This window comes from Coffea arabica, chromosome 7e (assembly GCF_036785885.1).
Source record: "Coffea arabica cultivar ET-39 chromosome 7e, Coffea Arabica ET-39 HiFi, whole genome shotgun sequence".
Lineage (NCBI taxonomy): Eukaryota > Viridiplantae > Streptophyta > Magnoliopsida > Gentianales > Rubiaceae > Coffea > Coffea arabica.
The window spans coordinates 9,678,318-9,701,869 of record NC_092323.1 but is presented as its reverse complement, the minus strand read 5'-3'; the positions used below and the strand labels follow the sequence as shown (position 1 = coordinate 9,701,869).

Below are 23,552 nucleotides of genomic sequence, written 5' to 3'. Positions count from 1 at the left end.
GACGAATAGCCAAACTTTCAAGTGTGCATGACATATGGCCATATTCAATTGAATAAAAATAAATCATAAAAATAATTTATAGACCAATGGTAATTTTTAGAATTTAATTAAAATTTCATTGTCTACAATTATCATATTATTATGTGAGAGTATGGTTATATAATATTCATTATAAAGTTGTATCATTCGTAAGAACAAATTAGTTCAAATATATTGTTATGTTGGTAGTAGGGCAAAGTAATCAAAAAATTATAAATTAATTAGTAGGGACAAATTAGTACATTCATGTTATATTATCGCTATATAATTATAAGAGTATAAATTTATATTATTCATAAGAATAAATTAGTTTAAAATTTTATCATCCCATCTCTTAATCATCCGGGATGACTAATACCATTTCTCTTTAATTTTATCATCGTATCTCTTAGTTATCCGCGATGACTAATACCACCACTCTCATAGAGTATTTTGTCCCATGTACAGGGGATTAATTTCGGTTAATTGGGGTTTATCATCCTATGTGTAAAATACAACCAAATATGGGATCACACAGGATGATTAATCTAATATTGTGTCATCCTATGAACTAAACGAATTCTTAGGCATTGTGTGCACTAATAACTAAAGCCTCCGTTTGGATTCCATTATTTTTTAAATACTTATTTTTGTATTTGAAATCTAAAATAAGCTCAAAAACACATTTAAATATACTAAAATAAAAAAAATAATAAAATTTCACCCTTACTTTTCTTTCACACATCACTAGTAGCCATTGATCATCGCCGACCAACACTACCGGCAGTAACTACCTTGGACAGTCATTATCTTCTCTCTCTCTCTCTCTCTCTCTCTCTACTCCTTCTCCTCTTTCCCATGTAACGGATCTTCTGTCTCACATCCTGTGCCATTATCTGTTCTATTTTTATTATATTGCTATTTCTCTTACATAAACATAACATTTTAGTTCTTTTTTTATTTTCTTAAGATTCAATAACTATTAACTGGGTAATATATAATAGAAATATTAAAAAATATGTAATAAAAAATTAAAAAATACAGCAAAAAATTTATAAAAATCTCATTTTTTATGCATTTTGATTTTTTGAGTTTGTTAAATTTTGTATACTACTTAGTTAATAATTATTGGATCTTAAGAAAACAAAAAAGAACTAAAATATGGTGTTTGTGTAGGAGAAATAGCAATATAATAAAAAATGGGACAGAGAATAACACAGGATGTGAGACAGAAGATCCGTTGTGTCTTCTCCCTCTTCCTCTCCTCTCTCTCCCCAATCCTGTGCCATCCTATGAATCAAATTGACCCTTAGGAATTGTGTGCACTAGATAACTAAGGGGCCGCTTGGTTTGAGGGATTTGGCATGTGGAATGACAATAATTCCAATATTTAGTGCTTGGTACACTGTAATGGCAATTGAAATATTGGAATCATGACCAATTCATGATTCCTGACTAAATTGGAAGGAATCACTCAAAAGCCTCAACTCATTTCCAACAGTGAATAAATTCGGAGACCACCTGGATTGCAACCTCCTCCTCTTCCTCCTTCGCCCAACACGTCTTCCCTCTTCCCCCCCACAGCCCACCAAAAGCCTCACTCCTCCGCTCCCTCCGGTGACCCCTGTTGGGATGCCATCCGTCGCGCCTGCTCTGCAGCCCCTTCCTCTACCTTCTCCCTCTCCGATCTCTGCTTCCTCTATTGCCTCGGCTCCAGCCACATCGGGCCCGCCTACCTCGCCGAGATCAAAGCTCCCGAGCCCCCTCCTCCTCCTCTACAGCATTCTTCCTCTACTCAATCGGCACTTTTCGCCACCAAAGTAATCGACAAGAAAGAGCTGGCGCTTTCCCCCTCCTTTCTCGCCGCTAACCACTCCTCCCTCACGCCCAAGTGGACCCGCTAAATTCCTCTTTCACTATCAAATCGTCCCTCTCAGCAGGCAACCCAACCTCCCTCTTCTCCTTGTGAAAAGCAAAATTGATGTTTAATGGCAAGAAGGCTGGTGGCCATAGGTGGAATGCAGTTGTGCTTGCAAACAGATTTCAAAGGATTGGGATGGAATTCACCATTTCATTTTGGGATTTGTTTTTGGATTGTTTAATTAAAGTTCCATTTGTCAATTTCAGAACAACGAAAAATAATAAGACACCATGTGCCAAATCTTCTATTTCAGGCATGGATTTTTGATTGATAATTGCAAAACAAAGCACAAAAGAAGAAGTTTTGATTGGTGGTGGTCTGGTAAAGTTAGCGGTGGGGAGGCATCGAGCCAAGAAGACAAAAAGTCCAAAGGAGAAAAAAAAAGAAGCAAAAATAAATTTTAATACCCATCCCACACCAAGCATTGCTTGTGGGAATGATAGCACCAATTCAAACCCATACTGATTTTCTTCCATTATTCCATTTCCTTTTCCAATTTCAAAGCATGAATCAAGCGCCCCCTAAATCCTCTGTTTGGATTCCACTATTTATTAAATACTTATTTTTGTATTTGAAATCTAAAATAACTTCAAAAACACATTTAAATACACTAAAAATAAATAAATTTTCACCCTCACTCTTCTTTCACACGTAACTAGTAGCCATCAGTCATCACCGACCAACACTACCGGCAGTCACTACCATCGGCAGTCTTTCTTTTCTCTGTCTCTCTCTCTCTCTCCACTCCTCTCCTCCTCCCCTTCCTCTTCGCCCTCGTCCTTTCCTCCCCCCACCCCCACCCCCGCCCCCTCTCCCTCCCAAATCATTCATATTGGTACTGCAATTTCCAGATTGTTCTTGGGACTCAAAACATGGATGATTTTCAGAGGGATGTCCAACGGTTAACATTTGTACCACATTCTTACCAAAGGATCATTGAGTGAAACCTGACAAACCATCACATAATAGAATCAGAATATCTTCCACAAAAAAAAAAAAAAGTGAAGTCCCTTCCTTTGGGAACCCATCCACGGGCAGTCAGTAATGCATGGATTTGTGTCCTTCATTCATAGATTCTACCCATCTTTGGCTCGTCACGGCTTCACCTACTCCCAGAATTGCTGCTACTGGTTTACTGCTACTAGATCACACGATGGTGATTTTACGTAACATAACATCCTTATTTTACCAGACATACCAAATATTTAAACAACAGCACAATTGTCCATTCCTTTCTTTGGGAAGTCTATCCAGTTGATACAAGATCAACCTACAATTTCCGTAGTTGTCTACCTTTACGTAAGGATGGAGTTTGGGCAAGATGGGGCGGTGCAAAGCCTAGGGGTAACAGGGTTGCCTTGATTAAGAAAGTTGGGCAGGCCCCTTCAAAAAAAGAAAGTTGGGCAGGGTTGACAGTACAATTTTGTTGCAGCCATGGTACAGCTGCTGTGATGGATGAATATTGAATCTGACTAAGCGCACAGTGAACTGTAAATGGCTTTTCTTGGAAAGGGAGAACTTTTAAGGCCCAGCTGCTGCGTTAAAACTTAAAAGAAGAGAAGAGAGGGTTTAACACAGAGCTGACAGTTGTCACAAAGACTAGACCTTGCGAATTTCTGATCATCTGTTCCTGCACTTATTTTCTTGAATCTCTTCCATCCACACCGCTTGGCTTCTTCTGCTGCCGAATGAACGTACCATTAGACTAGTATCTAAATTTTCAATTGACTCGTATAATTTTTGTTTCACTGTTTTGGTATTGTTATTCTACTATCACTACCTTCTTTCCACAAAAGCAATGATTGAATTTCCATTTTGCTATGACCAAAACAGAAACTTCAACTTGCCCCAGTAGGATTTTGCATTGGCATACTTGAGGCTTGATGTTGATTGTTTAGGTCAGTTAAAGAGTTAGATTATCAGATCCATCTATGTCTTATGGCGCACAAATATCAACCAAAAAGCAACGCGCGATATTGTAACAAAAAATTACTACATTTTGCTTTTAGTATGACATGAAGATCTTGTATTTGATGTTTTACTACTGTTCAACGTCCAAATTTATGTGCATTCAAACAGTTGGACAGGTATTTTGCATTGTAGATGGCCCAAGAATAAATACACTTGGCGATGTGATATTCTTTTTTATGCAACTCTGTCCTATTACCTGAGTTTTTACCTTTTTCATAAATCCAATATGCTCAGCTAATGTACTAATACAAGTTATTTCAACATTATAAAAAGATTGTCGAAATAGTTAAATAATAAGATGTAGAGGTAAATTTCATGCCGTTAAATCCTAACATAAATTTTGTTTTTGGTGGTAAAAGTTAGATCCAAATTTTACTTGGTGATGAATAACAAATTTGGGAGAGAGTTCTTGAGAGATTATCCTATTTGGGGTTGAGCAGTGGAAAGAAGAAAGCTCCAGTTCAGACCCCGTTGCCAGTGATATATAGTGAAAACGCATGTTCACTAGTCAAATCCATCAGTTATCCTTTTCATCAAGCTGCCCTCTCCCCTCAGAGAAATCAACAACCCCATAGTCTTGAATCTAACTAGGGATTGTCTGGTAGTCTGTACCCCCTTATTGATATTCACTCGATTCTTACTAACCAGAGCACATGTTAGAGACAGAAATGTGTATGTAAATGTTAGGCGGCGGTCCAACTCCGCACAATTATGTAAACAGATGGAGCAATCCCATCTCAACCAAACTCTTAACAGTTATTGTTCACAAAAACTGTGCACGATTATGCACATTAATACCACACTTTCCTAAGGAAAACCGCATTTTCCATCCATCTCATCCGGGGTTAACTTGTCTTATTAATCGCTTTGGGTATCAGATGTCATTCCGGTTGCCAATCAAGAATTTACAGATACTGGTTTTATACTTCCTCTGTCCCATTTTGATAGTCCTAGTTTTTCTTTCACACAGTTTAAGAAAAAAGTAGTTAACTTTGTTGGAAAAACAAATTTAGGTTGTTATTTTTCTAAAACACCTTTACATTAAATAGAGTACAACTTTATATTAATTATTCATAAAAACTTGAATTGATGGTTTATGTGAACTTGAATTAATGGTAAGGAAAGAATCAATCTTCATTTTACATTATTTAACGTTAAATTTAAATGTATTAAATGGGGTAGGTTAACAATCTATATTAAATAAGGAAGTTTATACTAATAACAATCTACACTGAATAAGGGTATTTTAAAGAAATTAAAAGATAACTATATATTCTTTAATTGAAAAGTTGACTACAATTTGGGACAGATGAAAAAGGAAAATAGAACTATCAAAATGAGACGGTGGGAGTATTAATTTCTTGTCAAGTTATATGAGATCAGGCTATATTCAAGACATGGATCAAGCTTGTTCAACATATTGGGCCTGTTTGGAAGCTAAGTTTTTGGACAAGTTTTTTACCTATTAGTTTTTTAACAACTTTTGCTACATGAACCCGAAAAAACTTCTCAAAATTTTTTACCTACACACTTAAAATATCCAAAACACAAAAAAAAAAAAAAAAAAATTTCCTTCCCCTTCTCTTCTTCTTCTTCCTCCCCCACCCCAACCCACCACCACCTTCGTCGCCGGCCACCACCTCCGCTGCCGGTTCTGGCGCCGATCACCTCTTCCGGTGCCGGTCTTCTTTTTTTTTTGCCCTTTTACCCTCTCACCCTCTTCCTCCCCTGCCATCCTCCCCTCTGTCTTTTTTTTTTCTCTCTGCGTCTCCTTTATTCCTCCCCCACCACCCTTCCCCTTCCCCTTTGGCTGATCTGATCGCTAGACCAGATCACACGGGAGAGGGTGAGGGTGGCAGGGGAAGGGGAGTAGGGGGAGAAGGAAAATTGCCCAAAAAAAATTTTTCATTTCGCTGCTTCATCTGCCGGCAAAAGCAAGGAGAGAATACGGGAGGAGAGGGAGAGGGAAAATGTGAAAAAACGAAAGAGGCAGAGGGAAGGTGAGAAGCGGGAAGGGGAACAGAGGGTGGCGGGGAAGAGAGAGAAGAGGCAGAGAGGGTGGCGGGGGAGAGGAGTAGCGGGGCAGATGGGGAAGGGGCAGAGGGGAGGAAAAGGATGGTGGGCATAGGGGGTGGCGGGGGAGATGGGAGGAAAGGAGTGGCCGGGGAAGGAGAGGGAGGGGGGAGAGGAGAAAAGAAAAAAAAAAAGAAGAAAGGTAGTGCTGGCGGAGGTGCTGGAGGTGGGAAGCAGAGGTAACGGGGAAGGGGGAGAGGGAAGGAAGAAGGGAGGAAAGAAAAAGAAAAAGGAAAGAAAGAAAAAGAAAAGAAAGAAAAGGAAAAAAAAAATTTCACCTTACAAAAATTTTTACAAAATTTTTCACATTACAAAAACTTATATAAAAAAGTTTTTCACCTTACAAAAACTTCTACAAAAATTTTTCAAAAACTTCTACAGTGCACTACAGTAAAGTTTTAGACAAACTCCAAAAAAACTCAGGTTTCAAACAGGCCCATTAATAGGAATGAAAATGGAGCAGGTGTTAGGCAGGGATTCCTCCCTCATATCCCGCTTTGCGCTCTAAAATCTTCCTCTGCACTTGGCTCCAGCTTTTCTCATCTCTTAGGGATGCCCTGCAGTTGTATAATTATGTTTTTTTTTTATTTTTTATTTTAATATTATTTTGTATATATGTATAACATTAGTATCAATATTTTAAATTACTTTTTTTTTTATTCTTAGCGAAATATTCAATGTGAAATCAAGGTTAAGAATCATTTTGATCTTTTTAAATTCATTTCTCTACTTTTAAATCTAAACTTATAATCATCGTATTTGTTTAAACAACTTATAATATGTAAAAAAAAAAAATTGAAGTAAACTAAAAATAACCAAGTCATCATTTTCTCTGAAATTATAATTTTTTTAGTTATCAAATTATAATAGATATGTGTATATTATTGATGTGTATCTATAATGTGTATAGCAAATCTAAACTCACAACCATCATATTTATTTTTATTTTTTGATAAATAAATTACAATATAAAAAAGTTCCAAGTAAACTAAAAATAATCAAATAACCATTTCATCATTCAAATTATGATATATGCATACATTATTGATATGTAGTTATAGTGCATCTATTCATCTTCCACCTATCACACGTCATTGCCACCCCCTGCTCCTCCTCTCTCTTCCCTTTCCCTCCTATTCTGCTTCACTCTTTCCTCCTCCTCCTGCCTCTACTCCCTTCCTCCTCCCCCCTTTTTCATCTTTGATTTAGTCACATGTCGTGATTATGAAGAAGGAGAAGAGAGGAAAAAGAGCAAGAATGAGGGGAAGAGGCGGCAATGGTGGATAGCGATGTATGGTAAATAGTGGTGGTGTTGATAAAAGTTTTTAACAAATTTAAAAAATATTTCAATAAATTTTAAACTTTATAAACACCCCAAAACACATCTCTAGAAACAACTAGTTCAAACGGATTATTTACGGTGAAAGTTTTTCAAATATAATACTATAAAAATCTTTTTTAAAATACCCCTAAAAAAATCCCATTTCACACAGACCCCTAAATTTACGAAATCATCAATTTGTAACAACCTGTCTCTCGTCACTTAGATGCTCCTTGTCCAATGGCAAAACATAAAAGGTTAAGGTAAAAACTTTGTTACATCAATGGGAGAGTTTACTGCAAAAAAAAAAAAATGAACAGATTCATTAAAGTGGCATGTGCAAATCAAAGGTTTGGGTAATCATTGGAATTAATCTAGTGATTAGAGGGGGATGTTCAGAATTTGAATTTTAGGCTTGACAATTTAGGATAAATAGAGTGTGAGGATGGATGGAAAGCAAATAATAATAATAATAATACTCCCTCCGTCCCACTTTGATAGTCCTGTTTCTTTTTTCGCACAATTTAAGAAAAAATAGTTAACTTTATTGGAAAAGTAAATTTAGATTGCTATTTTCCTAAAATACCCTCACATTAAATATGGTACAACTTTATGGGAACTTGAATTGATGGTAAAAAAAGAATCAACTCTCATTAAATGAGGTAGGTTTATAGTAACAACTACTTACGTTAAATAAGGGTATTTTAGGGAAATTAAAATATAACTATATTTTTCAATTGAAAGTGGACTACAATTTGAGACAGATGAAAAAGGAATACAGGACTATGAGGCGGAGGGAGTAAATAAAGACTTTGGAACTCTAATATACTAGCATAGGGCATGTGTTTCACAAAGTTGGTAGTTATCTTAAAATGGTCTGAAGGCAGAAAGTAACACTTCTGACGGAACACATGGAAGGGTGCAAGGAATGCAGCACTGATCGGTCAAACACTGTATTCTCTCTCTTTTCTTTAGCACACTTCAGAAAAGAACCATACTAGGCTCCTTGAGTCTGCTTTAGATTATTAGAATTCGTTTGAATTGTTATTTTTAGAAATTTTTAATAAAAAAATAATAGAGATTTGATGTTTGTGGAGTAAAAAATAATTAAAAATATGTTTATGAAAAATATAAACATTTTTTTTGTAAAAAATAATAATCCAAACAAGGCCTATAATTTTCTCGCATATAGCTTAGTTATGAGTTTTCTTGTACTTCTTACTTTGAACAAAGTAAGAGACTTTCCTTCAAAAAAAAAAGAAAGAAAGTAAGAGACTGTGTGGTTTATACATTCTTTTTATTGAAAAAATACTGTAATATTTTTTAAAATATGATGTGTATAAAATAAAAATACAATTGAAAATTATGTTAAGAGATTAATCTAGAAAATAAAAAAATTTCACAAAAGCGGCAATCCAAAGAAGGGTGGTTGGTTTGAGTGTTACACCTTGATAGGCAGCTTGATTTGTTGCGTTGTTTTCTGTCCGAACATTCCCTACTTGCCAAAGTCAATTACGTCCAAACCAGATTTTTGCAACAGTGATGATGAAATTTTTTTTCATTCTCATCCTACCATGAATGTCACAAGTCACAACAAGGTAATTAATAGTCAATGCGAATATGCGATAGCCAATCAAAGATCATCTCATGCGGTTGTTTTTGCTTACGACAAGAAAAACGAAATGCTACAATGCTGTTTTTAAAAATAACCTTAAAAACAGCTAATCCAAACGTACCAATATGATTTCACATTAGCTCCAAGGAAATTGGTCACAGTTGAACCGGAGGAGGTATCAGCATAATTACCTAATTGCTCCTCAGACACAAGAATTTCTTCGGTTGTGTTTGGATTGTATTTTTTTGAATTTTTTTAGAGAAAAATTATTATAGCAATTTAATGTATGTGGGATAAAAAGGTGATAGGAAAATGCGTTCACGGAAAATGTAACAATTTTTCAACGGAAAATGACTGTCCAAACACAGCCGATCTTCTGGTCTTTTACACCGTGACCACAATTGATAAAGCAAAAAAACAATTGCTCGGTTTTTCCATTTTTCTTCTCTGATTAGTTGAAAACATTATCGTGAATATTCAATGTTATATCATGCTATATTTTTGCTGAAAGATTTAAACTATATGTAAATATGGAAAAATCATTTAAAACGTTCGTTAAATAAAATTTTTCATCATTCATTTTTAAAATAATAATTTTACGTCTCTTACAATATCAAGTCGATAAGTTTTGATTTGAACTGATGTTTTTAACCATTTTTTAATTTGAAATTAAGAGGTGATTCACATGTAATTATTATTTTTGATTATAAATGTTATCTAATCTTTACGACTGGAATATGATTCGAGTCATATCCCACTTTTTGAATGATTTCTGCTAACAATAATAAATGCGTCAGGGAAAATCGACTGAACACCAAAAGTGCATTGCAAATTAAATATTTTCACTTATTAACGAATCATCAAACAGTCCTAAAAGATTAGCAAATCTATGTACGAATTCTTAAACTATATGTTTTTTTTTTTTGGATATATATACGAATGAATCAGACCGACGGGCAATTTCGTTTCCAAATTTCCTAAGCATGGCCGATCTTTAACTAGATGTAAACGGTCATTGATATATTCCCCCAACAATTGCTTGATGTGCCTCCGCAGATGTGGTCATCCAACTATAGCAAAAGCCTGAAAAGACTCAACAAGATAGCAGGCACATCATCACCATCATCATCGTCTACATCTTCTTCTTCACAATCTTCAGCTGCATCTCGTCAAAATCCCAGAGGCATCTACAAAACCATGGAAGAAGTTTGGAAAGACATAAATCTTTCATCCCTTCAAGACCAACCTTCTTCCAGAGATGACCCTAGTTCCACTACCACTTTCCGTGGGATGATTTTTCAAGACTTTTTAGCTCGTCCCTTTGATAAAGATCCTCCAACCACCACACCCGCCACCGGTTACTGCTCTCCGCCGCCGCCGCCTCCTCCTCCTCCTCAGGCAACTATGCTGACTCTCAATTCTTCTGGCCCTGATGAGTTTCACTTGTTTGGAAACTCAAACCCTCTTAGGCAAACCCCACTTTTGGGGCCTCAGCAGTCCATTTCCCATGCTTGCAGTAACCTTAGTATGCAGTTTAATGATGCTTTGGGTTCTTGTGCTGCTGGGATGCATGCTCATGGCAATGGGAAGAAGAGGTGCCCGGAACCCCAAACCAACAGCAGTAGCTCTGGTGACCGACGCCATAAGAGAATGATCAAGAACCGTGAGTCGGCTGCGCGGTCTAGAGCAAGAAAACAGGAATGCCTCTTTTCTCTACGATCTCTCTTAAATTTGCCTACAATTTCTTTTTTGCTACTGTTATTTTTATTTTTATTTTTATTTTTAAATGAGTCAGTCTTATCAGCTCACCAGCTCGGTGGCCATTTTTATTACGACCACCATATATATTTATATATGAGAATCCTAGAATCTAGTAGAGGACAGGCATCCAACCATCTGAGATGGGAGCCCAGTGGCATCGATCTCTTGTTATGGTGTTTTTTTCCCTTTAGGCAATCTCTTGTTATGGTTAGTCATTAAAGTATGAGAACCATCGAACTTGAAAGTGAAAGTTTTCATGACTTAGTATAGTTTCGGGGTGGGGATATTCCAGATGTCATTAGCAGAAATTGTTGTCATGTTTATAAGGATACTGCTATGTTCCCCTTCTGTTTGTGAGTGTTGCCTGATGTATTTGGTTTTTCTGTTGGATTTTGCCCTATTTTTCCCCTTTTTTCTTGGGGCGGTTGTTTTTCCCGTTTTGGTGCAACATAAATACAGGCATACACGAATGAGCTGGAGCTGGAAGTGAACAACTTGATGGAAGAGAATGCCAGACTCAGAGAACAACAAAGACAGGTACAACATGCTATTATAGTTCCTTAAACGTAGGGGAGAGCACAAATGTAGTAGTAGATACATATGGTAGTTTGAGGAAAGGGGAAAAAAAAGGGCATACATTACATACTACTACTACTACTAAAATCTTTGATAAAAAGCTGAAGGGCCCGCAGTTTCCGTTTCCTTATCCGCAGCTTTTTCACTATTTGCTGTTTGTCATTTTTGCTTCCTTCTCTGATATATTTTATTTGATACTCTTTTTTCTCTGCGGCCAGTTATGTCTAGCTGCAGTGAATCAACAAGTTCCCAGAAAGCACGCCCTCTATAGAACGTTAACGGCGCCATTTTAAAGACAACTCGTCCCAGTCGTCTCTGCTGGTTTGGTAAAGTGGGAGGGGGAGAAAAGACACCTGTGGAAGTGTTTGTTGGTTTGGACAAAAGACTCTATTTATGGGGTTGTAATCTTTTTGGCCAATGAGCGTAAATGCATCAGTAATCAGTAATAGATGGGGCGATTTAGGGAAAGAATAGAAAGGTTGCATGAAAAGGCAGTTTGTTTTCTCTGCGGTCCAAGAAGAAGCAGAGACTGCTCTATTTTTTGTGATGATATAGGTCGTCGAGCGTAGTTGTTGTTTGCATTGTTTGCTTTGCTTTTGCTCTCCCAACTTCTTTTCTTCTTTAGTTTCTCTGACTGCTGCTAGCCTTCTTTTTTTGGGACGAACGTTTATGGTAAAGGAAAAGAAAAGAAAGGACCAATTAACATCTGGAGAACGTTTTTGGTTAAGGAAATTATTATTATTATTATTATTATGTGGCTACAATTGCATCAATTATTCGGCCCAAGTCATCACACTTACCATCATAGAACTTTGACATAATTATCTTGCTTATTTATTTACTTAGCTTTCATGTCAGGTAGTATATTTCTTTGACATGCCAGGGAGTAATGGTCATTGATTGTTTAAGGTTAATGTCGGAAAGATACTACGATTTGCTCGGTGGAATGTTTGGAATTGCTCGTTTTGATTTGAGAAATGTACGCGAGATAAAAAAATAAAAATAAAAAAATTTAAAAATACTAGATTTTTTAAGAATTTTCCATTCAATTTAATGCTACGAAACAGTGGAGGTAAATGCCATTCAGATTTATTGTACAAGAAAGAATAACACACAGTTAAGGAATGAAAAAACCATGTAGGCCCTTAATCACTAGGGTTGGGAGGTAAGAAAAAATATAAAATTTTAAAACTGTTGGGGAAATACTTGTAACGCGCAGAGAGACTTGAGGAGGTTAATGTAACTTTGCCATTACTCTCACTAGCCTATCACTTCGACGTCACTCATCATCCCCCGCACCATCACTGTCACCCACTTGTAAACCTTTCTCTTCCTTTATTATTACAGCCACTTGTGTTTCTTTGAACCGTGTTGGTTCGAACTTTTCTGAAATGTAGGGGAGCATTTTAAAACTCTTCCGTAAATTAGGTCGGGGTTCAAAAATCCCTCCATCTGATGTACCGCACAAGAAGTATAGTAGTAATTAATGGATTTGTTTGTACAGAGTATTATTTAAAATAATTATTGTAGTATTTTTTGTGATGTATGTGAGATAAAAAGGTAAATTGAAAAATGTATTTATGATACAAGCGAAATATTATTATTTAAAAAAACTTGCTATTCAAACACTTCCAGTGTTTTTCATTCATTTTTAAACAATTTAGAGAGTGCAGTAGTGCACTTATCGCCGGCCCTTTGCAGACAAAAAGAAAAAAGAATGCATATCTTCGTTTTTTTCGCACCGGGACATTAAAATGTGTTGTCTTTTGCTTTTTATTGTCGACTCCCATACCCACATTTAAAAAGCAGGAAACAAAAGCCTTTTCTTTGGATTGGACAGCAAACCACCGCGACAAATTTGTCTTTTTGGAACCCTTTAAAAATTGAAGTTAAACCGGCAGTGCTTAGGAGACATAAATGGGGTCAAACCTTTAATTACAGACGTCTGCAAATGTGGGCCTTTTGTATATCTATATGGTCCAACCGTCCAAGTTCAGCTTTCAATTATATACTACTATACTAGTAGTACATGATGGTTTTGAGGCCTTCTCGGTTGGTTAGGACCATTCTGTAAAACGAACCCCTCGTATTGTCTCTGCTGCACTCTGTCTCAAAATGTTGTTCGTTCAATTTGGCGTTGGCATGTGTTAGGAATTTTGGCCTTTGTGTTACGCTTTTTCCTCTGTAGAAATTATGCACTGCACTGGGCCCAAAGCTCTCGTGTCAAGTAGTTGTGTCTGGGAAGGAGTCCTCAATAATGGACAGCTCCGATAGGTTTGGAACTATAGCTCCCGTGAAGTTTATTCTCAGAATGTTACGACTTGTGATGGGAGAAAATTGTGTGCGTTTCAAGAACAGAAACAAAGCAATGTAGGATGCAGTGTGATTGCAATTTACAATTAGACTTCTTGCCACCCGAAGTTTGTCTTAATAGGTAGGGTGAACTACAGTCATTGCTGTTTGGTTATAAATTTGAATCCTGAATCTGACAGTTTGAAAAAGATTGATGGAGGGTTAGGACTAGAATATAATGTTAGGAGGCTTGCGAGGAATTAAAAAGAAAAACAAAAAAAAAAAAAACAAAGAGAGATAGAGAGAGAGAGATTGTACTTCTGTTGTTGGGACTAAGTAATAAAAGGGAAATGAGGCTAGACTTGATTTCAAGGGGAAGTGCAGTAATCTTAACCCAAAAGGCATTAATGTGAACATAGGACTAAGCTACCAAAAAAACTGTTTGGATCTCCTGTTTTTGGAGTGTTTTTCAAAAATTAATTTTTCAAATACAATAAAAGTTACAACAAAGTACTCTAAAAGATAATCTAAAAATTAGTTTAAATTTTTTTAAAATTTTACCAAATATCTCAAAATAAAGTGCCAATAAAAAATATTTTCTAAAAATATTTTAAAATATACTCTAAAAACTCTCCTACAGCAAAGTTTTTCAAAAACACCCCAAAAAACAGCTAATCCAAACGGAGCTAGGGATATCCTAAAGAGCTAAACTGCAATTGTATTTAGACTAATTCGTTAAAGTTTTACGAGTATCCACTTTTATTTTTATTTTTTCCAAAATTATAAGATCACTTGAAAAAGCTCAAGATAATCAAAAGGAGAAACATATACTTACTACCCAAAGCTAGAAACATATAGTGCTCGCGTGGCACAACCCAGGATCGAGTCAAGTCAATTGTTCCCGTTTCAATTTACAAATGCGCCAGTCCTTTCATTATTGTCATTCATTCTTTCTTCGTGCTTTGTTTTCTTGCTCTATAATTTGTTCCTCTGAAGGTGCGGAGTTGCAGCCACCTACCACCTTAAAAGAGGAAGAAATGGAGACCGCTCGCATCATTTTCACTCGACTTTTAGCCAGTGATTGCGATTATTGTAAAGCCGTCTTTTTATCTATTGACAACTTTGCGGGCCCCCAAAAAAAAAAAAGCGAAGGAAAAGCAGAATGGTTGATGTAAATAAATGTCATTTTGGATGTGCCAACTGCCCATTGCATCTTGCAATCAACTTCACAATATTGTCAACTCGTTATGGGATCAAAAAAACTCAGCTACATCTAGTTGACTGAAAAAAACATACAGAATGCCCACGAGACGCAGACGTCAAAATAGTTTTTAAAGAAAAAATTGAGAGTCATCTTTTACTTTGTCTTATCTTTCACTTTGTTTCCATTGCATAGAATCTTATGCCGCCATGGTAATCATTTTCCTCTCATTAGTTTCTCCAGAAAAGAAAAATATGTATTAGGATGTATTTTATAAATTGGGTAAAAAACAAAAAAGCCCAAGTGGTATAACTATTTTATTGAAAAGTCTCTCGTAGTTTCAAATCATACGTATCGAAGTTTCATGATTTGAAGTAATTTGAAACATCGATGAAAATTGTTTTAAAAAAAAGGTTCTAAATAAAATGACAGAAATAACCTAAGAATACAAGCAAAAATAGCTGAAGAAATTCATCGGTTTTATTCTCTAATAATATAAGTAAAAAATCATCGGGTTCTGCAAGTTTGGGGCAAAATTAAAGAAGAGTCATGACAGTTTTTATTAAGGTCTGAAGAGCAAGACAGGTATATCAAGTCAAAATTTGTCTTAAAAACTATTTTTCGGAAGAACTACTCGCAATTCCAATTCATTTAAACGCTTTAGATCTAACGAATTCTGTCAAATTTTCACCTTACTTTAAACCATATGATTTGAAATCACATGGGATTTTTCGATGTAATAGCTATATTACATTGGGCATTTTTTGTTTTTGACCTTATAGATTACTATTTTGACGCACGTGATTGATTAAGAGGTTGAGAGTGAGTGGATGGTATGAATTACGAGCTCTTGTAATTACTAGTGTTCAAAACACACAGTATGGGTGTAACTACAAATAAACATTAATTTTTTTAGAGATATTTGTTGAAATCATTTTTTATGAAAAATGTTTTATATTTTTATAATACATATAGAAAATTGACATTTACATAAATAAAATGTATAAATAGACTATTATTTAGCAGTGAATCGTTATGAAAAGAGAGATAAAAGTAGATACAATAGTGGCAATTATATACAAATTGTAATTTAAGAAAATTATAAAGTGACAAGTTTTAGTTTATATCAAAAGATTCCCCTCCTCCTTTGTATATAGTAATAGTATAGAAGTACAGATTATCAGGTAGTTAATCACGTAAGAGAAATTGCTAATTGTAAAGTGAATAGTGAGCGGTAACAACCATTAGTTGGTAGTTAATTTCGTCGGATATACCCTGATCAAAGAGTTAATATTTTCAGCATTATATAAATAGAGTATTTAGTAGAAAACAAAAAACGACATTTCAACGATGGATTGACTTTACGTTTTGTATGCGTAAGATTCTCTCAAACATTGATCCCGCGACAAGATGCCATTTTCAAGTTGTATACCTTCACTGTTAATTTAGTCGGTTGTATTTTACCTAATTCTTGATCCCAAATTCGATTTTGGAGTGCAAACTATATGCCAAGCAGGATTGTTTCGAACATTTAAATCTAAACCTAACAAACAAAACGTTGCTATATAGTTTTCTTTCGATCTTGTAAGACGCTTCAATAGGTTTTTTTTTTTTTTTTGGGATAAAAATTCACTTCATTCATATCACTTCAATAGGCTTTGACATTCAGATTATCATTTTTTTTGAAAATTTTTTTATATTTTTTTTAAACATATTTCTTAATCACCTTTTTACTTCACAAACATCAAATCGTTATAATAATTTTTTTTTAACAAAACTCCTAAAAATAGCAATTCAAACAGGCTCTTAATCTATAGGCAGGCACCTAGGAAAATGTTGCGTTCTCAAATCTTCATTGCTTGGTGAAAAGTTGGTAGAAAGAATAACAAAGATTAAAAGAAAATTAAAATGGGTTAAGTTGTGAGGGTTCTAACAATTCATCTTTTGCTTTTTTAAGAAAGCTCTTACCCATTTATGTTATTTTATGTGTAAACACTAGAGCGGGGGCTTTTTATACTTTAATTTCAAGTATATAAGAATAATGTAGTACATTGTATAATCACATTTATTTGTATATATTGTTTTTTTTTTTTTTGAAATGATAAGTGATATACTGTATGAGTATGTTGTAAGTTTGGTAACAAATTTACAACGTAATGTAATAAATTTAAATAAATTATTTATATAGCTTATTTAACATTTAAGGAAGGACTCAGACAACAAATTCCGTTGTCGTCCAGCGGTTAGGATATCTGGCTTTCACCCAGGAGACCCGGGTTCGATTCCCGGCAACGGAAAGTATTTTTTGCTTCATTTTCGTTCTGTTGGACTTGGATACAATGGACGACGGACCAGCGCCCGTCTTAAAATTCGTTCTGTTGGATTTGGATATAATGGACCACGGCCCAGGCCCGTTTGAGATTGGACAGCAGCGCCGAAGAATCAAGACCTTTCAATTTAAAGGCCGAATCAGGAATATTAAAAGGATGAAATCTCTCTTAAAAGTCAAGCAATTAGTGCTTTCCCCTTTTGGTGATTGCACCTCTTCGGATTCTTTCTAGTCTATGCATTATTATCGTTAAGCATTGTAAAGGCTACGTTAAAAATATGAAAATATCACATGAACCTTTGTCGAGCTTTTGTTAGCTCTTTGCATGCATGAGTAATCTCGAGAATATGACTCTTCTATTTGTCCTAAAACAATTAGCCCTTTTTAAATTGATGGCCCCAAAGTAAAAATAATTTACTTTCCACATGCATGGTTGTGGCAATAATCTCAAATCACAAAGAGGTATTGGAAACATAAACAGGTAAGAGGCTGCCATTCTCTTTCTTTAAGAACTGAAGTCTTGATTTGAGTGCCAATATGCATAAAAAGGGTACTGCAATTTGGTATATGTAGTGGTAAATTCTTCGTGAAATCCTCAATGGTGAGTGCTATACTTTTCCACTTTCCCAAAGGACCAAATTACTCCATGCTTGCCAAAAGAAAAAAAAAAACCACATAAATTCAGGTGGTCTTCTAATGTTAATTATGGAAAGTGAAACTTACTACAACCAAATAGTAGTGTATTTGTCATACGTGAAGCATCAGAAGCCAGCGACGTGAAAGGAAGAAAACCATATCACCATCTCCTCCGTTAAAAATTCTCTTTTTTGAGGGTTCTGTTGTTCATCTTCCATCAAGAACCGGCACACCGGGCACGTTTTCCGGCTAGTATTCAACCACTTATCGACACACTCTCTGTGAAACTCGTGGTGACATGGAAGCAAACGCTTTTCCTCTCCTTCCTTCAATCTTGACAAGCATATAACACAGCATATCTTCTCAACTTGATCACAGTTAGCTTCATGATCGTCTCCAAATCTTGATCTTATTTCACTTGAACCCGTCTGCCGCGATGGAGAAGACCCTTCTTTGATTTTGTCTAGTGTGATAGCAGTCGCGAAAACCCTTCTTCGCCACCCTCCTCGGAGTCCCAGAATGCTACATATGCAGAAAACGAACTTCTTGAAAACCATCGGTTAATTTTGTTAGAGAACTAGACAAGTTCCGTTATAAATGAGAGGAATGCTAATATCTTTTGTTGCTGAGTTTGTTTGGCGTGGTTTAGACTTTACAAGGGTGGTTGGAATGGGATTGACGATTTTGAGTGTTCAACACAAATTGGTTGCACCTAAGCGACTAGTACTAGTATAATTTGGACTGTTAGTATTAATTTGTGATAATAAATGTTAGACTTTTGCAATTCTATTCAGAATTCATTCACCGGAAGAATGAATGAGGGAACACATGTTTATCATTTACATTTTCCCGGAAATATACATTAACTAATATGACGAACTCGTACTCAAAGCCATCTCCTTATATAGTTACAGATATCCAACTGATCTTCTTGAATTACCTCTCGAGCTGTTAATGCCAATTCAAGAAATTGCGTCTTGTTCATCACTAATCAAATAAAACCAGTAAAGGGTCTCACGTGTTTCTCATTTTTGCACTCAAATATACAGCTAACTCTATATTAATTTTGGTGAGACCAGATATTTTTGAGTTCCTCTTTAAGATCTCAGCTCTATTTATTGCTTTGAGATTATACGTTTTCAGTTCTTCTACCTTAATGCTCCAATTTTGTAGCTGCTATCTTCAACCGGACAAGAAGCATAACCTTTAGTCAATTCTCCAGTTTTGCAGTTTTCTAAGTCCCAAGTGCATGTCATGTTTAATCTGCTAGCTAACTCAAAGTGTTGCTGAAGTGCCAAGATACCAATTGATAGAACTGCTTCAACTATCAAGCCAGTTAAAGTGTGAAATATTTCCTACGAAACCCCAGTGGCCAGTTTCAGAAAATGACCGCCATTGATATTTCTAGGTGGATCAAAGATGCTAGTACAATTCAATTCAACCTTTGATGTATGGCACTTGCACGGTTGAACCCACACGGAAAGATGTTCCGCATCTAAGCTGTGAGGAGTCATCAAACTGCTAAGTCGGACTCTTCTCCTAGTTATCAGATGTGACATTTTAAAAACAACTAAGTTCATATATATATATATATATATATATGAGTAAATCTTATATACACCAACAGTTTATACACTATCACCATCCAACGTTGACAGTGTATACATTGTCAGTGTAGGAAAGATTAATCATATAGTAGTATAATTGACGATGGGATGATAGAATGGAGACTCAAGTTTAATTTTCTTCTTTCTCAAGTGTAGAGTTACTATTGCATACCTAATTAATGTGCTAATTGCGACACAATTACTCTTGACTAGCTCGATGGAATTCGACAGACGAAGGATGTCATCTGGGCCATCTTTTAAACTTAAATAACCTCAAAAAGGTCTTTGTTCATTTTTTTCTTTGCTTTCAAATTCCCTCGTAATATTTTCTCCTCCTTGTCCCATCCAACCATTGATCCCCAAAGATGCTTTGTTCCAATGATTCCCAGTCAAATAGGCACAGAGTCAACAATAATATTTGACTAAAACTTTTCATAATGAATGGTGAAAAAGACCTGTGTAATTATTCAGGATAATAGGTTGGGAGACACGCATACATGAATAAAGCTTGGATTACGAGGAATCATAGTACTCAATAGATCCCCATGAATTTCCCTGATTTAGCCTAGTGCAAAAAATGGGTATGCCCAGATTCTCTGGTCCTACAAATTGGCGTTATTGTCAAAAGACACTAGTCTGAAATTTAACTATATTTTGCCGTACAGCTGAGGACCACTGCCCTCGGCTAACTAAAATGCCCTCTCTTTTTTTTTTTTTTTTCCGTTCTGAGAATGTGAAAAGTTTTTAGCATATAGTTGCTTTAAGTTTATGAAGTAAATGAACAACTACTGACAATATTCCAATGTATCTATGCTCCTAATCAAGTCAAGAAGGAGGATGAGCCAAAGGAAGTACAAGTACTCAGAAGAGTTGAACCAAAAGAACAGGATGCAGTTAAAATTTAAAGTGGATGCTTCCTGTTCGCAAAACCAAAAAGCAGCTGGATAAGGTCCGTACAGAAGTATGAATAGTCCGAAGAATTGGAAGGTTCTCATGTTATTTGATCTCCAGTTTCCAACACAATTTCTGCAGCAATCGCTATGCCTAGTCGAAGTGAGCAAGTGAAATCCTACATAAAATAAGCAATGAAGAAATTCTCTAGAGAAAAAAGCCAGCAGATGAAGTGAAAACACTTGAAACATGCTGCATATCATCAAACGGACAATTAAACCAACAGACAAACTTCAATCCACAGAGATGAGCCTTCTCTAGGATGAAGTAACTCATCATCACCAAGCAGCCAGCCTTCTAACCACCACACAGAGGAATTACAAGTTGAATAAAGTAGATGGTTTACCTCCAAACATATTTAAAGCATAACTTTTCGACCTGCAGCTCACCAAACCTCTATCCAAGTGTTTCCTGACGTCAATGCTTATCAGCTTTATCACTTGGGAAGGTCAAGAGGCACGAACAAATGAAAAATATAGAAGTTTACGCATTTCTATTGGTTTCTATAGGGCATACAGACGGGTATATACAGAGGTTACTGGAGGCAAGCAGAAACCTGCTTCAGTATTTGATATCCAAGCATATCTCTGTTCCCCATCATCAGAGTACCTGTAATATTTCCTGAAATAGTTTCCTACACCCGTACACCCCTCCTTCAAGAAGGTACTCTCACTAAGAAAGACATGGGGGATCACCACAAAACTTTTCAGTGCCCTTCTCCCCTGTCCAGCAGGTGATACCCAAGAAGTTCAGTCCAGCATGCATTCACATTTATTTAGTTGGCGATAGAATCGTAGAGACCTGAAGGTGTCGATGGGACAATATCTGTCATCTCATGTCTAGCCTTCTACAGCAAGGCTAATTTCAAGTACTGAAAGCATGTGCAAAAAAACACTTAAAAGTATCAACAGAACTGATCAGATGGAACTTGTACATTGCGAGCAATATTATGAGAAGTTTTATAGCACATTCTTCTTTTACATTGTATGATAAAGCCTCTCACTGAACCACCGAGTATCAAAATCCCAGGTGGGCAAACCAACACTTGTATTTAGCCCCAGATGAATATTCACAACTATTTGTATCTGCATTGAGTCCATCAAGCTACTTAATTTAAAAACAATATTAGCATATCAGCTAGTCAAGCTTGTATCAATATTAGCACTCCAGGTAAGATTGGCCCATACAACAATAGTTATGTGGCTTGCTGTGAGGCATTGAATCTATGAAATTCTGTATATTCCTTATCTCAGATAGGAACCATAAGCAAACCTAATATTCGATAAAGATTCCTGTTATGTGATATCTGTATATGTTTCATTCCAAGATAGAACTTTTAACTCTAAACCACACTATCATGGTTGAAGGACAAGCCTCAACTAAATCTGTTTGGTTCCAAGATACAACTTTTAGACCAAAATTTTTTTAAAACATGCTATCATAGTTGAAGAACGAGCCTCAGCTCAGTTGACCTTGCCTTCACCACCCCCCCCCCCCCCCCCACACAAAACCAAAAGCTTAAAGTCCCAGAGCATGAATTAGAATAGTACAAGCTCAAAGTAGTGAGCTTTTAGCATAATTTAAGCAAACAACATAGAGAAGGTAAGGCTAGAAGCACTTAAGGTTCATATGAGCAGAATCAACATAAAAAGGGACAGGAAGGAGGGATAGGGTCAGAACAAGGATACCAAGCAAGACAAGGGCAGCTTAAAAACATAGGTTCCAAAAGTAATTCAGAGGATTGACATACCACATAAAAATAGCACACTAATATTCAACATACAACAATTATTCCATGCTTTTAACCAAGAAAACAGTAGATGCCAGAGTACATAGTTTCTTATGAAGTCACAAAGCTCTGTAATATTCAAGAACAAAATTCAACCTGAATGAACTAGGAAAGCCTGCGCAACTACAATTGAGTAATAAAATCCAACGAAATATTGGATATGAGGCTGGATATCAGAAAAATAAGAATGCAATTCGGCTAAAATTTGTTTCTCTTGCATACTTTTCCATCACATCTACATATTTCACGGTCAATACCTCCTATCCTTCCTCACTTCACAATCCTACGAACTACATCTTTGATGGTCATTTTTCACAGCGTCCGGATCAACTGCAGAATTGCTATTCGAGGCTTCCTCATCGTCAATAATTTTGCCATTGCTTGGTACAAGACGAGGAATTCCATCCACTACCTAAAATTGTACAAGAAAATGAAAATCATTATAAACTAGAAATAGCCACATACCAATAATCTGATAACCCTTGTTGCTTATCCTATGAAAATGTCTCAGGCTCTCAGTCTGATGAGGATAAAACAATATTCATATACATGTAACATATAGTAGCTCACTGAGGAAAAAGACTAATCCCAACCAAAAAAAAAAAAAAAAAGCTGAGCCTACTCACCGGATAAGAAACACCGATTGAGTCACTGATCAAAGAGTTCGTTTTTTCACATACTCTGATACAACAAAAGGCACAAGAATTAAACAAAAATCAGTACAAATTAAAGGTTCAAGGATACAAACTATAATTTTTGGGTTCAGTGGCTCACCTTAATGGTTGTTTGGAAAGTGGGCATACAAGTATTTCTGACAGAGTCTTGCTAATCCCAGTTCCTGCTTCTTTAAAAAGAACTCTTCCAAATCTCAGCATTTTGATTTCTCCCTTGATAAATGTTAATACTTGGAAGGGATTTGTAGACCAGCCCAAAAGGGCTTGTGGTTTTTCAACGATTCAATTAACTCAAGTAAGGATTTTGGGACAAAAAGCTTTCCCTTCACGAAGGCCTTGTTTGCGAGTTCAGTAGAAAAAAATAGAGTAAAAGATAAAGTTATGAAAAACAAAAGGAGAAAAAGAAAGGAAATAAAATGCAGTCTCTGTGTGATACTAATTAGGAGTATAAAGTTTTATATTTCTGTACCCTTATTAGAGATCATGATATTCTCATAAGATTTGTTTTTACTTGTTTGCTAGGCCAAATTGATACTGCATAAAGATTCATGAAATAACATTCATTTTCTTCCAATTTTTGCTACATATATTTGAAGAGAAAAGTTTATTTCTTTATGTTAATTTTTTTTATTGTTTGTCCTTTGGATAGGGTGAAAAAGAGAACATGGAGGAGATGAAAATTGTGAGAGTAAATTTGAATCATCGTTCTAAGATGATAAATATTTGACAAAAAAATATAAAATAAGAAATAAAGACTTTTCTTTTTAATAGTCGAGTGAAAATAAGTTTGGTGAAAACTTGAATTAGTCATCCTCTT

General features: G+C 35.8%; 2 protein-coding genes and 1 non-coding gene across 4 annotated transcripts; 2 read left to right on the top strand and 1 right to left on the bottom strand.

The window, feature by feature from the left end:
* The first annotated feature begins 9,901 nt into the window (after nucleotides 1-9,901).
* On the top strand, nucleotides 9,902-11,961 carry LOC113700988 (uncharacterized). The gene is made up of 2 exons (XM_072058708.1): nucleotides 9,902-11,217; nucleotides 11,475-11,961. Exon 1 carries the CDS (start codon nucleotides 9,976-9,978, stop codon nucleotides 10,897-10,899), a length of 924 nt encoding a protein of 307 aa, XP_071914809.1. The 5' UTR covers nucleotides 9,902-9,975; the 3' UTR covers nucleotides 10,900-11,217; nucleotides 11,475-11,961.
* A 5,013-nt stretch (nucleotides 11,962-16,974) lies between these two features.
* On the top strand, nucleotides 16,975-17,046 carry TRNAE-UUC (transfer RNA glutamic acid (anticodon UUC)). The gene has a single exon. It is a non-coding gene; the product is annotated as a tRNA-Glu (tRNA).
* A 3,006-nt stretch (nucleotides 17,047-20,052) lies between these two features.
* On the bottom strand, nucleotides 20,053-23,454 carry LOC113701409 (uncharacterized). 2 transcript variants are annotated; one of them, XR_011818233.1, is made up of 4 exons: nucleotides 22,836-23,454; nucleotides 22,688-22,742; nucleotides 20,619-22,473; nucleotides 20,053-20,390 (listed from the first exon to the last, which is right to left on the bottom strand). XR_011818233.1 is itself a non-coding variant. In XM_027222043.2 (3 exons), the coding sequence occupies exons 1-3, from the start codon at nucleotides 22,934-22,936 to the stop codon at nucleotides 22,345-22,347; spliced, it is 285 nt and encodes a 94-aa protein (XP_027077844.2). In that variant the 5' UTR covers nucleotides 22,937-23,230; the 3' UTR covers nucleotides 22,046-22,344. The 2 variants fall into 2 exon arrangements, 1 of the variants encoding a protein (XP_027077844.2); XM_027222043.2 differs by lacking the exon at nucleotides 20,053-20,390 and having other exon boundaries at nucleotides 22,046-22,473; nucleotides 22,836-23,230.
* Between the last annotated feature and the right edge of the window lie 98 nt (nucleotides 23,455-23,552).